General features: G+C 48.2%; 1 protein-coding gene across 7 annotated transcripts in view; it reads right to left on the reverse strand.

Moving 5' to 3' along the window:
• Positions 1-17665, reverse strand: part of LOC135911612 (uncharacterized) — a 567380-nt gene that overhangs the window by 25013 nt on the left and 524702 nt on the right. For all 7 annotated transcript variants that reach the window (XM_065443937.2, XM_065443933.2, XM_065443934.2 and 4 more), the window contains 2 exons: positions 4493-9589; positions 1120-1250 (listed from right to left, as the gene is read on the reverse strand). In XM_065443937.2, coding sequence (XP_065300009.1) covers positions 1120-1250; positions 4493-9589 — 5228 coding nt within the window. The remainder of the gene's footprint in view (positions 1-1119; positions 1251-4492; positions 9590-17665) is intronic.

The following is a 17665-nucleotide window of genomic DNA, read 5'->3' on the forward strand; positions in this document are numbered from 1 at the left end:
GAGGATGCCACATCAGCATTGTTGTTTTCGCATGTATCTTGGCATCCTGTCATGCACCAACACTAGTACATGTCTGCTATGTGCACCAGACATCTCGGTGGTGGTGCCATTGTGCGGTGCCTCTGTTCAACCTAGTGTCTATGGCCTAGTAGAAATATTCAAGACCAGTATATTTTCTTATGTCGCATGCACAGATGCCTCGTTCTACAAAATCAAACACGATGTCCTTGCACATTGTGTGCTGCATTTAACGATCCTGCAAGCATGGCAAATGTGTCGAAGCTGGCACATCTCCACTGAAAACGATGTATTGCATGGCTACAAGTGTTTTCCACCAGTTATTGCTGTTGCACATGGCATTGACTAGTTGTAAACATATGGACACTGCTGAATCAGTGAACTTTCACAGACTTCCATCACAATCCAAGAATCATTATAATGAAAGTGCACTAACTCTAAGTGTTTGCAGTTCCTGCTGTTGTGATTGCACAAGTAGATACTCTGGACCTTTGTTACCTAATAGCATCACCAGCTGTGCTAATACAGTAGTAAATGTGTCCAAATCTGCCCACATCGACAAGTTTCTATGATGGTACTATTAAGTTATGGCCAAGCAAGGCTACAGGCCACGTGATAAGACAACTCGGAGAACAATAAGAAGCTTTTAATGCGACATATTCGCCGACCAGAAAGGACATAGAAAAATGAAACTGGATCATCGGCGCTTTTAACAATAATGCTGAAGAGATAGCGCCCTCATTTGGTGGTGTGTGCGATGCTAGCAGGATTCTCAGTTGTCATTTGCTTTGCTTTGTAGTGACACCAGACGTCTGGTGATACGTAGAGTGAAAGTGGAACAGTACCATCAAATCATCTCTATGATTTGTTAATTCCACTGGTCCATCAACAGGGCACAGTGAGAGTAGCAACCCAAGCTCACGTGCTAGCAGACACATTGTCTGTTTCCACGTCATTCCAAGTTCAGCAGCTGCGCCATAACTGGCGCTGTTCATAAGGACACTAATGGCAACATAAAAAGGCTGCCCAGTGCTTATACTAAATCTGTGTTGTCTTTGAAAATGTATGAAGCGTGAGGCACATTATGACCAACGTAGTTACCTCGTCTGCTCCAACAATGGCAATGGTAGGCAGAAGACGGTTCGAGTCATCGCTGCCACCGGATGAGTGCCGTGAGCGGCCCCTTAGGCGACCCCGTGGAGAAGACCGGTGTGACCCACTGCTGTCATCAGCTGCAGTCACACGAGCGGCACAGTCAGTCAGGCATGCAACAAGGAAACTCCCAGCGGGTCACAACTTCACACCACACTGCATTCAACTGCCCCTTTCCGGGCGGCACAAATTTATGACCGTTACATTATGACATTACATTTTAGGAGAATGTAAAAGTGTGCAAAAAAAAAAAAAGAAGGAAAGAAAGTAACACCATGGTAAGGCTTTTTAAACTCTTCTTCTAGGAGGCGAAAATCTAACAATATCAATGAATTGCCATCTGACAAAACCGGAAACCAACTACATGGTAAGGTTTCCAGTACCAACTACCAGTAGAGTAGGTCTTGGCTTACAAGCTCACAGAGAGGACTTGTTCAATTCTGTTCCGCGTGCTGAAGTATAAAGCGCTGCTAGTTTAAGCTTAGAACAAAACAGGGCCTGTTGCATTTCAGAAAAGGGCAGCATTGTCATATGACAGTTTTTTGGCATCATTAGTATTCTACCTCAGGTCAACATTCATCTCCCAAGAGAATGACGTAAATGTGCTCACTTTCATCCCTTTACGTTAGTTTTTTTTTTCACATATATTTTAATGTTGTAAAATGCCATGTACACTAGCCATCAATGAGTGATAGCCATTACTACAAGATCACAACCTCGCAATTGTGGTTTGCCAAGTCATCCAAGCGTTAATGGCACTGCATTCAAGACATTGAAAAAAACTGCAGTTGTGGCCCGGGAAATTTACTAGGTGTTACGGCTTCATTGCTTCAACGCTTTCTCTGTGGCCTCATGTATTACCACACCAGAACGAAATGCTTTGGAAAATTTGGATAAGAGGATATAATTTTACATGATTATTCACATAATAGCCTGCTGATGTCCATAATGATTAGTTTGTTTGCATGCAGAGTAACAGGTGTTATTTGGCAACTATTTATGAGACAGTGTGCAAATTTTCTTTGTATGTAATATGTCAGCACATATCATTACTGTCGATTGCTTGTTTTTACTATATGAAAGATCAATGACTAAAAATAATGCACGGAAATTGCGGGGTAGGCAGTCATCAAATGTGTAAAAGCATGGTGTGCCAGAGGACATTAAGCTAACTTCATGCATGCAAATATTAAATGTGTGGTGTGAAAAGTTGACTGTACTAAAGAGAATAAGTGGTTGTGTTATGTTACATGCATGAATATATGACAATCTTAAACTTTGATTGGAAAAGAATCTTTGGTTTTACTTGTTGTCTTCAATGTGATAATACCATCACTGTAGCAAGCACAGGCGCAAGTTTTTACGCCGATTATTGATGCTTATTAGCACTATATTAAACTGATGGTGCTTCCATGCGATAAAACTTCAAACTTGCATAATTCCCAAGCGTAAACGGCATGCACACTTTTTTCCACATGTGCCTTGTTGATTTCAAATACTGACTACAAATAAGTGCAAATCTTAGAAAAAAATATCTAGCATACTTTTTCTGGTATTTTTCACTTTTAACTCTGCCCATCCTTAACAACTGCAAGGTCCAGATTATATATATATATATATATATATATAATATATCTCATTTTGATGTATGTAAGAACGACCGGGTACCCGGTCTGGTGTCTTCCCTACCACGGCCGAACTGCCATTTTTTTGTAAACCCTGACGAAGATCGGTCCACCGATCGAAACTGTCGAAATTAAATACTTGTTCTGTTTACCTTGTAGCACCACTCAAGTTCTATATATATATATATATATATATATATATATATATATATATATATATATATATATATATATATATATATATATATATATATTATTGATAATGAAGAAGGCTGGACAGCTGGACAGATGTCAAATGCATGGTTTTGCTCCCAGTTTTGTTGCTGTGAAGCTTTGTGAACAAACACAATCTTGCTGACCTCTGAAATCGAGAATTGCAGAACAGTATATGAGCTTGCAGTTAAGAGTGCTGCATTATGAAACCTGTTAGAACTGTATAGGTTAGTGGCAAAAAAGAGTAGGAAAAGGCATGAGGCATGAGAAACATCATGATAAGTTAGGAAAGTTTATTACAAGAGCAGCTACATTGCCCAAGTCATATGGTTAATGAGGCAAAATGAAGGCGCGTGAAATGAAAACAATGAAAAATGTTAATCTTTGTGTGAGCCTATGCAAATTTATTACTCTGAAACAGTGGCCATATGAGACCTACCTCCAGCCTATCGTCATCATTGCATCACCCTGTCTATTTCACACCGTATTTTAATCAAGGCTCATCTGTGCTTTATCTGATTGTTGATAAAAAAGCGCTGAGCAAGAGGAATTCATATCAGCTGTGATTGATATGTCAAAATTGCACAATGTGAAATAGATGTTATGCTGTGCTAGAAAAGCATTTATTTCCAAGTGGTTGCTGCCTCACTAAATACCAACCTCCAGTAATGTATCAAGCAGAGTTAGCAGTTCTTCCAAAACAATGGCATCAGAATTGGCACAGAAACAGCTAAAGTCATTGTTTCGAGTGCAATATGTCATCATGCGTTAGGGTCGGATGGTTAGGATGTCAGAGGAAAGCATGCAAGGTCCAGAAGTAACACATTAGGAAGAGTATAGACTATGTCAAATCTGGAGTTTATTGTTGCATGACATCGCCAGCCTTGGTCATGTGACCATGTGTGTGACCAAGTGTTTCACCTGTGAGAGGAAGACTCTGTACATAGCCCCACACTTTTCTGAACTGCAAAAGAGTGCAACATACTTTTCTGAACTCCAGAAGAGCGCAACAATATATTCTCATGCACAAAAAAGAAAGCAATCGCTCTTGATATTAACAGAGATGGTGCACACACATGCAGAGCAGAACAACAAGCAGGAGCATGCTGGTAAATGAGGTTGAGGTAAGAAGCACACAAGACAGGCCGCCATGAGCTTACAGTGACGGAGAAAGTATGCTTCTTGCTGTTACACCCAAGCCCCACACTGCACCGAAGAGAGCACAGGTATCGCTATTAATATTGATGGTCTTAGAAACACACATGTGATCAAGTAGGCAGGTATCACAAACATAAAAACAGCACTTGAAAAATATCCCACTCTATTGTTCTTTACAATAAGAGGGCACGAAAAGCTCAACATTAAATTACCACATTATCCGAACCACATGGCTATAAGGTTGGCTTGTAAGAGCTACATACATTATACAGATCACTTCACTTTGCGAGATGTTTGCTGATTTATACAGCACCAGGTTTCTTTACCTTTCAAGGCTGTCAGCTTGCGCAGGACACCCGAGGTGGAGAAAAACGTGGATGAAAAATGGCGCTGGCGAAGGACCATGGATGAAGAGTGTGGGTTGGGCCGGTTCACTTTGCTGCGTAGACTAGACGGAAGTGTGCTCGACTTGCAGTCACTAGTGCTGTTAGTGACAAACACAGAGTCTGGGATGCTGCCTGAACTGAGCGAGTTTGAGTTGCCCTTGGTGGGTGAGCCAGGTGATGACCGCGCCGGGCGCACGGGCTCCTCTTCTACTTCTGGAATCGTCTCCGATGACTGCACTGATTTCTGCTTCGTCAAACATCCCGACGGTGGCCTGCTACCCTGCTCATCTAGGCTGAGGACACTTTCCTCGGACGATTTGAAGGAGTAGTAACCAGTGTCGCGAAACGTTTTGCCCGGGTTGCCCTCAAGGTCTGCTATGTTCCCCACGGACTTTGTGCCCAGAAATTTGGATGTGCTCCGCTCGCTGTCACTGAACGTGGCAAGTGAAAGGTTGTTTTCACTGCACGACTTTTCCTTGCCACTTATCCTTTTTCCGAGGCCATCTGCACCCTGGTTCGCTTCCGAGGGCACTTCTTTGTCCTCGTGGGCAGCCGTGTCCAAAATGGAATGTTCAGACTTGGAAGCGCCTTTGGAATGGAAGAGCTGTAAGGATAAACTGCCCGCTTTCTTGTAAGGTGCAAGGCTGTCACTACTTCGCGTAACCACTAATTTACGTTGGCCCAGTCCTCTTCGGGCTTTAATGTAGAGCGACGATTCCGATCGTGATTTGTCAGCTGATGTTTCGGTAGGAGACACACTCGGCTCCGGAGACATTCCAGTTGTCTTTGGACAGACTTCGAGCACAGTCTCGACGCTGCCACAGAAATCAATGTCGGAGCCTGTGGTGAGGGTTGATGAACTGTCGCACTTAGCTGCAGTGCCGCTGGCTATGCTGAACATTCCTGGCAGTTCCAGCTTTTCCTCGACGGTGACAGTGCTCAGCTTAGGAAGAATGCAGCTGGGTTCCAGGAATTCCAAATCAGATGCCGCTTCCTTGGCTGCAATCAGAGGAACCTCCTGGCCAGACTGTAACCGGAGGACGGGCACCTTGAAAGGAGGCAGGATGAAGTGGTCCGATGGTTCTTCACCATCACAACACGACAGCTTCGAGAGGGAAATGTTGTCGGCCAACGTGGCCCCGGAGGACTCCAGCATGTTGTAAAGCTCATCCATCTCGTTGGACATCTCCGATTCTGTGGCAGTGTGATCCGAGTCGTAGCTCGGAATGCTGATGCTCGTCGAGATGGTCTCAGACCCAGACTCTGAAGGTGTCTTGCTCTTTCCCATTTTCTTCTTTTCAGAGAGGTTGGGCGAGTCCACGTCAGAGCATTCACTCGAGCCTCCAGTCAGAGCCAAGGGTTTACACTTCCTCTCGCGCAGTGGAGAAGCATTACGGCTCCCACCGACTGTATGCATCAAGGCAACGATTTGGTACTGAATGTATTCCTGAGCCTTCATGTAGTCATTATGATTGTGGTCCGAGATGATGGGGCAACTGCTCTTCTCATCCTTGTTCGACTGTTCATCTGACAGCATCTTGAGAGACTGCATGAGCTGCCTACATATGAACATGGTCTCTTCGGAGATAGTTGAATCATTGCTGTGACCGCTCAGGTTATCGGCAAGTTTATCATCTACTGCAGCTGAAAGCTGTTTACTAGGTGAGCGCCGTCCGGGTTTCTTGTGGTGACGAGGCTTGGGAGACCCTTCTTCATCAGTGGAAGAATACGTTCCAGACTCCAAGGTGTCACTGCCATAGTCACTGTTGTTGCTACCAATGGTACTGCTGCAACTGCTCTCCCCAGAGAGAGCGGCAGGAGAAACCGTCTGCATCAAACGTGTGATTTGTGACTCCAGGAGAGCCTTCCAAGGTGTGATGTTTTCATCAACTTTCTCAGTCTCATCACTTGTGCCGGAAATGTGGGCAAGTACTCTGTTAACAATGTAAGCAGCTTCTTCATCAGAATAGCAATCGGTGGACGAAGATCGGCTATGAATGCTCGCTGCATCCTCCTCCAAAGCAGATTTCTTTAAATCCTTCACATCGTCATTTTGTGTCAATTCACTAGTTGAACTGTTGCACATACTTTCAATGCCAGATGTAAGTTCGTTTGCAGAATCCGACAATGACTGCTGCATGTCAGTGTTAGCTTCTGAAGTAGGAGTGAGAGACATTCGATTATCCTCTGTCTGCAGGTTAGCGTCTTTGGTGGCGGGGTCATGAGAATCGTCTTCAGTGGTGGAATCCATGTGAATGATTGTGCTCTCATCAGCAGTTAGTGTGACATCAAGGTTTTCAAATGAAATGTCTTGGGAATGTTGCTGTTCCTCGTTAACTGTATTACAATCACTGGTATTATTGGCTGCATCATCTGGCTGCACTTCAAGCGCATCCTCTTTTTTTCTCTTAATAGTTGTAAAGCCTTCCTCTTCGAGGACAACTTTGATGTCTGCTGCTTCCTCACCATCATCTTTCTTTTTTCTTTTGATTGTATCACAAGAATCGCCACCCTCAAAAGCTAAGCTTGCAGCTGCCTTTTCTGCCTTCTTTTGTTTGGAAGTTGCCCTTTTGTCCTCATCATCACTGCTAACACCTCCACTTTCGTCAGTAAACTCTGCGTCATCAGGATAATGAAATTTACCAGTTCCCAACAGTCCTGAAGTGAAATATTTTTCTAACCTCGAAGACGCCAACTCTTCGGGGTCCTCTTCGAGCACTTCGACGTCATCAACACCCGAAGTTTCGGATACTGAATCACTGAAGTCTTCGCTCGTAGCGATTGACCACCTCTTGTGTATCTCTTCGAGAGACGCATTCCCGATGGCAAAGCTGAAGTATTTTTCTAACTCGGACGACGGGTTCTTTGTCACGGGAGTCGTCGCCCGCGAGCTCTTTTCGCTCTCCTCGCAACTCTCCTCGAGTATGGTATGGAGCGAGTATGACAGCGGATTGCCGTACTGCATGGCATTGAAGCGCGGCATGGGAGAAATGTACATGGCATCGTCCGACGAAGTCGACGCGTCGCTGAACATGTTCTCCTCCTCCTCCTCTTCGTCGCAGGACGCATCGCTAGTGTCGCACGACGTGGGTCCCGCCGTCGGAGACTGACCACTCCGCGAAGATTCGCCGACGTCACCGTCGCGCTTCGGAGAACCCGCCGCTGCATCCGCGGACGGCGGACGCGTCTCGTGACAGTCGAACGATTCGGTGAAGTATTTTTCCAGCGTGGACACTACCAAGCCTTCGAGATCAATGTCCCTTTCCCGTAGTTCGCGCGCGGGAGTCGTTGCGGGCTCTACTTTCGCGTCGTCGTTGGGTGCAACAGCACCGTCGATTGTGTCGCGGTCGCTCGATTTCCGTTCCGCTTCGTCGGCGACGGCAGCAGAAGGAGCAACACACTCACCGGCGGCGGTATCCTTCTCGGGGTTATCCGTATTCCGTAGTTCGCGATCCGAAACACACGCGGGCACCTCCACCACCACCTGTTGCTGCACTTCCACACACACGGAGTCCGCGCTGCCCGCTGCGTCGCGCGGAGGCGGGCCGCAGGCGTCACCGACCGCGCTCATCGGCGGAGTCCTGGCGGGGGCGCCGTTCTCCGCGAGCTGTCCCACTTCCCCGAGCACACCTTGTCCGCCGCCACCACCGCCGCCGCCGGTGCTCTCCTCCGAGTCGGCCATGTTGGCCGCCGACACAGGTGCATTGTCCGCGCAGTCGTGGCCGGGGCTCGGCGCGCGTTCGCCCCGACAACTGTCATCCTCGGCTGGGACGTCCCGTCCGGGCCCGAGCGCCTCCTCCGGGGCGCTCAAAGGGACGCGGCCCTCCATGATCGCATCGTCCCGTGCGAGCGAGCCGTCTCTCCGCCACCACCGCCACGGTCCCGCGATGGCGCCGCCGTCAGAGCTGGTGGCCTCCTCTCCCACTTCCGGCGCTGAGTCAACGACAGGTGGAGCAGCGGCCGGCAGGACTTCTTGGCCCGGTTCTCCTACGCCGGCCGCCGCCGCATCGCGCACGGCGGCGAGCAGCAGATTAGCGTCGTCCTCGTCATTACGATTGTCCGGCCCGGCGAGAATAGCAACGGCTGCTGCCGCTGCCGCCGCTTCTCCGTGCGATGCCAAACTGGTTCCCTCGTCGCTGGCGTCGCTGCCGCCGGTGGCAGCCGACCGTTTGCCGCCGCGTCGTCGTCCCATCGGGCCGGCGGCGCTGCTTTCGCCTTCCTCGCCGCTTCTCGCCTCCTCGGGCGACCTTTGGCCGGGGTCGACCACCTGCGGCCCCGCGGCGGAGACAGCAGCAGCGACGCCTAGCCGCTCCCGCTGCTCTTGTTCTTCGCCCGGCGCCAACTCTTCCTCCGAACCGCCGCTGCCCCCTCCGTCCTCCTCTTCGTCGGAGGGGAACTCCCAGTCCGAGCTGTCCTCGACGTACACGGCGCCCTCGGGCCCCACGGCGAGCCGAGAGCGCAGCAGGAGCCAGAGGCGAGACGCCGCCTCCGCCTCGGAGTCGTCCTCGGACGACTCGGACGAGCTGATGAACACCAGCTTGTAGTCGTCGGGCGAGCGGTCGCGCAGCTTCACCTCGCAGTCGGACGGGTAGTCGCTGTCCAGGGGCCACAGCCGGCTGTCGTAGCTGTTCTGGCTGGCGGGCCGCGAGGGCCACTGGTCGGACGCCGCCGACGAGGACGACGCCGCCGCGCCCGCGGCGGCAGCCGACTCGCAGCCCTTGAGCAGGTCGCGGATCCGGAGCGATCGCCTCCGCAGCTGGTCCAGGCGCCGAGCGAGCGGCGAGCAGGGCGGGCTCGGCGGCACGTTAGTGGAAAAGGAAAGGGCATCGCCTAGCGTGGGATTGTTAGCGCTGGCCGCGGTCGCTGCATGGGCGCAGCTCGGCTCGCACAAGAGAAAGTCGTCAAAGACAAGCGGGGGCGGAAGGATTGGGAACTGGGAGCATTCGTTAGTGGGGGGCAGGGCGTTAATAGCGAGAGAGTCGCCGCCGCCGCCGCCACTGCCTTCGCCGCTGCAGCAGTCGGCGGCGTCGTCATCATCTGCCGGAGACAGCCGTAGCAAAGAGAAACAATTCAGTCTCGAAGGGACACTTCAAAGCGCAACAAACGCACACTCTTCGGGAAGGCAGAAGAGTGAAAGACGGGTGTCAAAACAAACAACACACAGTTTGAAAGCGTTGCTCAGCACCTGTATCGCTCTCTTATAATGGGAACGTGTATCATGAATGAATCATGCACCGCCGGTGTGTATGGGATTAAAAAAAAAAAGAGATCGTTTCACCGAGCGGTGTCGTAGAGCACGAAACACTCCTTCAAAAAAATAAGAGTCAAAGTACGTTATCCTCCCTTTATGCACCTTTCAGCTCTTCGCGCGCATCTTGAGGCGATCAAGAAAACCACGCCTCCAAGCGTTACAGCTTGGCGGTGTCGCGCTTCGTCCGCACTTACGAGAAAAACAGGAACCCAGTTTTCAAACTCTCGACGGCGAACGACACAAAAGCAGACCATAAGTTCCGTCTTGGTCGCACCGTCTTGTCGCACTTACGACAGCGTTGGTCGAAGCACTTGACCTCTACGCTGGACGCGCGCGGACCTCATATAGCGCCGTTCCCAGCCGTAAAACGTTATCAGCGAAACGAGCTTGTCGCCCGCGGAGAAGATCAAAAGACGCGACGCCGCCGCTGTAGACAGACGGCTCTACAAGTAAACACAGCACGCGCCGGACACACACCCGCCGAACGAGAATGTTTACCGTTGGCAAACGGCACGCGTAACTATACGTTGATCGAAAGCGTATGGACCAGTTAAAGCTTCTGTCCGTGGGTGCTGTCAAGACGACGGCGCTGGCCTGTAATTAGGAGCTCCTTATCTCGCAGCCGCGGGGCAGGCGGCGAGTGACTGCGTATAACTGATCGACACATCCTCCACTTACGAGTAAGTGATCATTAAACAACGAAATGCCTGAATGCACAAGACCGGCTGAGCCAATTCGACGACGACGTGGCCTTTCGCGTGATGAGCGCGCGGCAAAACTTCGCTCGGCCCCAATACATTTATATATTAATTTATAGACAGTGTGATAGACTGCAGATGCGAGAGTATTATAAATGCAGAAAGCATCAGAGATCTCGGACAGGCAGAGACTGCAACAACCTTCCCTACGATATCGCGGTCATCGCTGGATCTTGTGGCTTCGTTTAAAAAGTTATATCGCATTTGTGCGCGGCAACTCGTTGTAACAAGGAGCACATCACGCGAAAATTGCGTGGTTTAACGTCCCGAAACTACGCACATGAGAGATGCCGTGGCTTGAAGGGCTTCCAATTGATTTTTGACCGCCTCCATGGGCATGCTCTCTCTCACTCACTCACTCACTCACTCACTCACTCACTCACTCACTCACACACACACACACACACACACACACACACACACACACACACACACACACACACACACACACACACACACACACACACACACACACACACACACACACACACACACACACACACACACACACACACACACACACACACACACACACACATTGTACCTAAACTTAAGCGGACGCAAGCCTTCGCATTCCAACGTCCCATCGAAATGCGGCGACCGCGGTCGGCAAGCAAAACGTCACAACCACACCAACTGCACTTTTACCTCGTTATAATGTCATCTTGTCCACGGGAAGCATACAGACCACTTGAAAACAAAAAGTCGTTAAGCCTGCTTCCACTATTCCATGATGTGTGGTGCCGTATTACTTAAAACGGTTTGTTGTCGGAAGGTCTCAAAAAGCAGGGTTAATATGAAAGCTTCTACGGAGCTTTTTACACAGTTGTCAGGGGCATCAATCTGTAGAAGCAAAGCTCATGCCGTCGTCGTTGAGCTTCACTGTTTTCCTTCATCGTCACAAAGAAGAAGAAAAAGAAAGAAATGACGAGAACAGAGGATTACATCGTTTTGATTTCCTATACCTCCGTCGATGTCTTTTCCATGCTATCTTCCGCGAGCCGCGAAATACGGAAAAAAAAAAATAGAAGACGGGGCGCTTCGTGGACCCCGTTCCCACGGAAGAATGAGTTTAACCGTTATCGCTTTACAACTTCGAGAGGGCTGTTTGGGAAACAGGAGAGACGATGGGGGCGAAAAGAAAGCCGCCGTTTCCTGCATCGAATCGCGCAGTTCTCCCATATTTCGCCGATACGGGCGCGGTATCGCGCGACTACATAGCCGAAAGCGCGTTTTTGCGAGACTTCAGCGTCCACCGTTCGGCACTTCCGCAGCGTGACGACTGTGGTCAGGAATGCTCGACGCCCACTGAGGCGACGTCAGCGCGTTGTTTGCGAACACGAGAGGGGCGGGAAAAATGCAAACACCTTCGCAAGCGTTTCAATACAACAGGGGGGGTCGAGAGGGTGATCGACTCGAAGTTCAACGGCCGCGCAGAGTGGGGCGGTAGATTCGCAGCGAGCGTTGCGGTTCGCGTCAAAACAGCCCGATTCAGTGCGAACTGTCCGTATGTATAAGCTCAGCCGTGAACGCGGTAGTCGTCCCGTGGTCGGTGAAACCGGAGTGGCGACACCGTTGTTTTACGAAATCTTTGTCCACCACATTGAGGAAACTCGATGATCGTCCTCTGAGTGAAGAGACGTTACTAGAGCACCGTCCCGACCGATCATCGGCTCAGAAGGCAGTGAAGGAACTTTTGTGCTTTCTCAGAACTTCTGGTTTGCGCGAGCGTCTTTAACTCGAGTGCTGTCCGTACACGTATCTACACCTTCTCTCTCCCTTTTCTCGCTTCCCCTTCCCCAGCGTAGGGTAGCCAACCAGACTATTGACTGGTTAACATCTCTGCCTTCCTATATTACTCTCTCTCTCTCTCTCTTTCTCTGACCGTGCGCTTCTCACTTTCACAGCGAGACGGAGAAAGAATCATTTATTTAGATGATGGCTTTTCTAGGCCATTATCTGATGCATCAGAGCATTAGTCGATCTTGCGCCGTTAAAATTATATAGCTAAGCAAGTGTACCAAGGATGGGGAAGCATGCGAAAACTTAATCCGTTGCATTAGTTTGGCGGATGAAAGTTTCTATTAGTGGAGGAAACGAAGGCCGCGGAATGTGTTTCGCACCTTGACATTATACCAGTGCACTGTGGTATGCCGCAAATTTCGTAGCACATACGCCACACTGTCGAGTGTGCGGGGCCATTTGCACGCAGCTAAAGCTTCCGAAGTTGCCAGTTTGGTTAGCGCGTGTGGTGCGTGTTTCTTTTTCAACGTCCTTTGTATTTTTAGCGCTCTAAGTTTTTATTATAATGAATTACCAACTAGCCTACCCATTCCTCCTTTCGCCAGTTTGGTTAATTGCTTACGTTGGAACGTGACGCAATCATTATGCAGTGAAAAGAAAGAGAGAGAGAGAGAGAAAAGAAAGAAAGAAAAGGAGCAGAAGCTATTGAAATGCGTGACGTCACGAACTGGTACGCAAATTTCAAGGCTGCGTCGTCGCCCGCACATTTTGCCTTTCTTTTTTTTCATTCCTCGCACACCAAGCCTCCGCTAGGGGTAAGGATGGCCTATACTTAGTATTCAACGAGTGCAAGCAATCATTTCATCTCTCTTTATTTCTCAGAAACTTGGGAAAGGTTCGCTCTGTAAAAGAAGAGCTGTTTAAACAGCTTGAGTGTTCCGGCCGGAGAACCTTTTGCAGGACAGAGCGACGAAGATAACGTCACACCCGATTTCAAGTGTACGCACGCAAAGGCAATACGCAGGAAAAAGCATTATCCACGTAAATAATTATACGCAATGATACAAATTCTACATACAAGCACGCCAATGTTAACTTCGTACCTATATTTAGTGCCTCTTAAAGACGAACGAACAAAAACACCGAAAACGCGGGGAAAAACAGAACAGCAGCCACTATACAGCTGACTTCGCAAGCAAGGATCGAGCGAGACTTCGTTTTCGTTTCGCTCAGCAATGCTGTCCTATTTCTCTCTCTCTCTCGCTCTTTCTATCCTTTCTTGCTCTCGGCAAAGGAACGCATCGATACGTTCCAATTTCCAAAAAAACTGACATCGTTAAGCGGAATTTAGGAACAGAAGTGCGAACGAAAGCAGACGACACACAAAAAAACAAAAGCGAACGGCGAGAGAAGCAGGTTAACCGGCCCATTATGGTGCGGGCTATATACACTCGGGATGGATCGCGCTACTTTGCGTAACGGCTCGAGGAGAAGACTCGCTTCTCTCAAGGCTGCGTCAGCATACATATGCGACGGCGTATAGGTACGCAGAGGACGCGCACGCCCCGCCACGAAGAAGAATGGATGGATGGAAATGACCGCGTAACACACATTGCACACGTCGGTCCGTCGAGAGGCGGGAAGAGACGACGCCGTTCTCAATTTGGAACAAACGAGACGTTGCGCGAGGAACCTGCGCAGAAAACGGTAACATCGGCGCGCAAGTTTTGGGATGCCGGGCGGGGTTTTTTTTTTCGTTTTTCTTTTCCGCTGTCATGGTAGCACCAGTGCTCTTCGATCATCAACCATTTGAGAAACCGCGCTTCAAACCACCGGCCGCGCTTTCGGTATGCGGATGTTAAAGGAATGCTGAAGGAGTAAACTTTAAACGAGTTTATACTCGTGAAGTACTCAAGAACTCCAGTTTTACTTCGGGCAGAAATATGTTGATTGCTTGCGGAGAAAGTTAAGGCCAAACCTCTCTCTCTCTCTCTCTCTCTCTCACACACACACACACACACACACACACACACACACGGACGGAGGAAAAGACCGAAAGAAAAAAAGAAAAAGAGAAGCTTGTACAGTTCGGTGTCAAATGTTTAGGGCTTGCTACTACATACACGCGTACACGCATACACGTGAAGGAAGCGAGGTCTGCGACGGAGAACATGTCGTCCGGCATTGTGTACGCAGGCGACCGCGTGCACAAAAAGCGCCATGAAATTCCAGCTGCTACACGTTTTTCTTTATATATATATATATACCTGAAAGATAACGAAGCGCCGTTACAAATGCCAGGTAAAAAAGGAAACGAAGTCTCCGTGCAATTACAACCGGTTATTAGAGCTTCATTACGGCTTCTGTCGCTTGCGGCGAGAAGTCTTTTGTACGTGTCGCGTGCGTGCGTGAGTGAGTGCGGTAATTGCCGCGAGGTAGAGTGTCAAGCCCTGCGTCAAAGACAAAGAAAAGAAAAGAAAGAAAGAAAGGAAACCCTACGCGGAAGTCGCATTGTTTCGGCCGTTTACCTTGACGAGCGCGTCGGAACCGGCTTTATGGCAAAATAATATCGCGCATTCTTTCCATTGTGAGCGCGGGACACGCGGCACCACATACATTTTCATCAACTCGATCCTGCGCGAGTCGCCGAAAGCGAAATATATAAATAAAATATGACTGTAACGCTTTCAAGAGGAATGAGTAGGCGGATCTTCACCAACTAGCCCGACGCCAAGCCTTTGTTTTTAAGAGTAATGACTAAGCGGATCTTCACAAACTAGCCCGCACCAAACCTTTATTGTAAAGAGGAATGACTAGGCGGATCTTCACCAACTAGCCCGACGCCAAGCCTTTGTTTTTAAGAGTAATGACTAAGCGGATCTTCACAAACTAGCCCGCACCAAACCTTTATTGTAAAGAGGAATGACTAAGCGGATATTCACCAACCAGCGCGACGCCAAACCTTTGTTTTTAAGAGTAATGACTAAGCGGATCTTCACAAACTAGCCCGCACCAAACCTTTATTGTAAAGTGGAATGACTAAGCGGATATTCACCAACCAGCCCGCGCCAAACCTTTATAGAAAGTTCGAGCCATCTGAAGAACAAAAAGAAACGAAAGAAAAAAAAAGTTGCTCGAATTTTTTTTTTTTCATTTTCTTGGCATGCATATGCGAAGCTTTTTTCTGTTTGTTAGTTGTGAAATATCTCACCGCAAAATGAATTTATGTTGATGTCGAACAAATCGATTCTGATTCTGAAAAGGGGCGAGCACGGAGTGATCCAGAATAGCATCTTCCCGCCTGGCGGCTAAAAAAAGAAAAGATAAAAATAAAAAATAAAAATGAAAGACGACCGCGCATGCGTGGGAACGGAACGTCCTACACCGTGCGTCCGGCACACGGTTGCACACACATCGACAAGCACACATACACATACACGCACACCATGCACGACACCCGGCCGTTCCCAGGCTACCGAAAAAAAAAAGAACCCGTGTCTCGCTTTTCAAAAGCGCAGGTGCCGATTTTGCGGCACAGTGCGCGCGCAGCCACGCGTGGAAGCGTAAAAGAAAAATAGTAATAATAAGAAAAAGGAAAGGCAAAGGGTGGCGCCGCCGACATTGGAAGCGCAAAGCCGATCCGGCGGGAATCATTTCCAGCGGTGATGCATATGGGCGTCTCTCGGTGGCGCCCCGTGGGCCATTGATGTATGTACTACATACAGCCATATCAGATTTTTTTTTTCTATAAGAACAAGCTTTTCGAATAAGGTTTAGCCCTGGCCGGTGATTTGTTCTCGTTTTCGCGGAAAGGTGGCACATTTTGGTCCGCATCGTTCAGTAAGACTTTTGGAATTCTTAAATTGTTTCACCGGTTCGTGTGGAGGCAACGAAACCGGTACGCGTCTGTGCAATGTTGCGGACATTTAAATCAATCAATCAATCAATCAATCAATCTGCAGATCGCTTCTGCGATGACGAGGTGCACTTCCGACGGTAAGTTTTTTTCTTTTTCTTCCCCCGGACAAAACAAGCACGCAAAAATGGCAAAAAGAAAGAAAGAAAGAAAGAGAAATACTTCGTTCTAGAGCTACGGGGGTCTCAAAGTCAGTGGCCCGATTTACTTGGATGTCGCGAAGAGCACGGTAGCGTTGAGATTTCTGTTAAGTAGATTAAATCACCCCTGCTCGGTTCCAATTGGTAAATTTCAACGTGTATTCCAAGGTAAACAAGTAAGCAGTTAAATGAGTCAATCTTGTTAATTAGTTAACTGGACAGCTGTGCTGGGTGTAGCAAACAAACAAACAAACAAACAGGTGGTATACATAGCACAGACACGCAAGCTGCAGTTTAGAGAAACTTAGCATGAGTCCCGACCACTGCCATGCCCACATTTAACAACTTGCCACTGCATGCCCTATAATAAGCACGGTCAATTCATGCTCCGCTGCCAGTGCTCAAACCTCGCCTTAATTAGGTTCAAGTCTGAGCGGACTATGTAATCTCCCTCTTATAGCGACTGTTCCGTAAGAAATCGAAGCTCCTGGATCTTCATCAATAATTTGATCTGACATTGAAGTGATTGATTAGAATACTTGAACACTTGATTTAGTATACGGTACACGTGGTGCCGCCTGTCACAGACACAGCAATAGCAAGTACAACAACCACATTCCTTTCTTTTTTTTTTTTCCTGCCTATAAAATTTCGTTTCAGCACTGAGACTTCGACTGCCTGCAGCGCTTCTTGTATACTCTCCAGTGAAGGTTTCTATGTAGGCATTTCTTCAGCTGCCCCATCCATTTTCGAATAAGGCTGTTCTGACAATTTTGATTTATTACGCATCGCTAAGAAGCTTCTAACGAACATTCTTTACAGTCTCTGCTTTCCTCGTGTCGGTCAACGAAGTGAATTTCCACGAAAGCGCCGCATTAATTTTTTTCTTCCAATAACGGAAAAGATACCCTCGATATGATTTATGAACAATTGCGACAGGCTCACAGGTAACCAACCTCCTGTTCATATATTTTTTGAAATCAGCTACTGAATCCATCAGCCGACTATCTACTTTAGTGACGTTGACCGTCTGAGTATCTAAGAAGAATGCCATACGATTGCTCGTACAACAGTGCCAAGTGGGATGCGGTTGCAGATGTTCTACGTTTATTTATTTATTTATTTACCCTCAGGGCCTTTCGGCATTAGAGAGGGGAGTGGGTTATACAACAAATAAGGAGGAAATAAATCATGAGCTTATACACAATATTTGCTAATTATACAATGTTAGCTGTAAGTATGAAAAATGCAGTAATAGAACTTGACATATAAAAGTAACATTAAACAAAAAAAAAGAAAACACCA

The sequence above is a fragment of the Dermacentor albipictus genome, chromosome 5 (assembly GCF_038994185.2).
Source record: "Dermacentor albipictus isolate Rhodes 1998 colony chromosome 5, USDA_Dalb.pri_finalv2, whole genome shotgun sequence".
Classification (NCBI taxonomy): Eukaryota; Metazoa; Arthropoda; class Arachnida; order Ixodida; family Ixodidae; genus Dermacentor; species Dermacentor albipictus.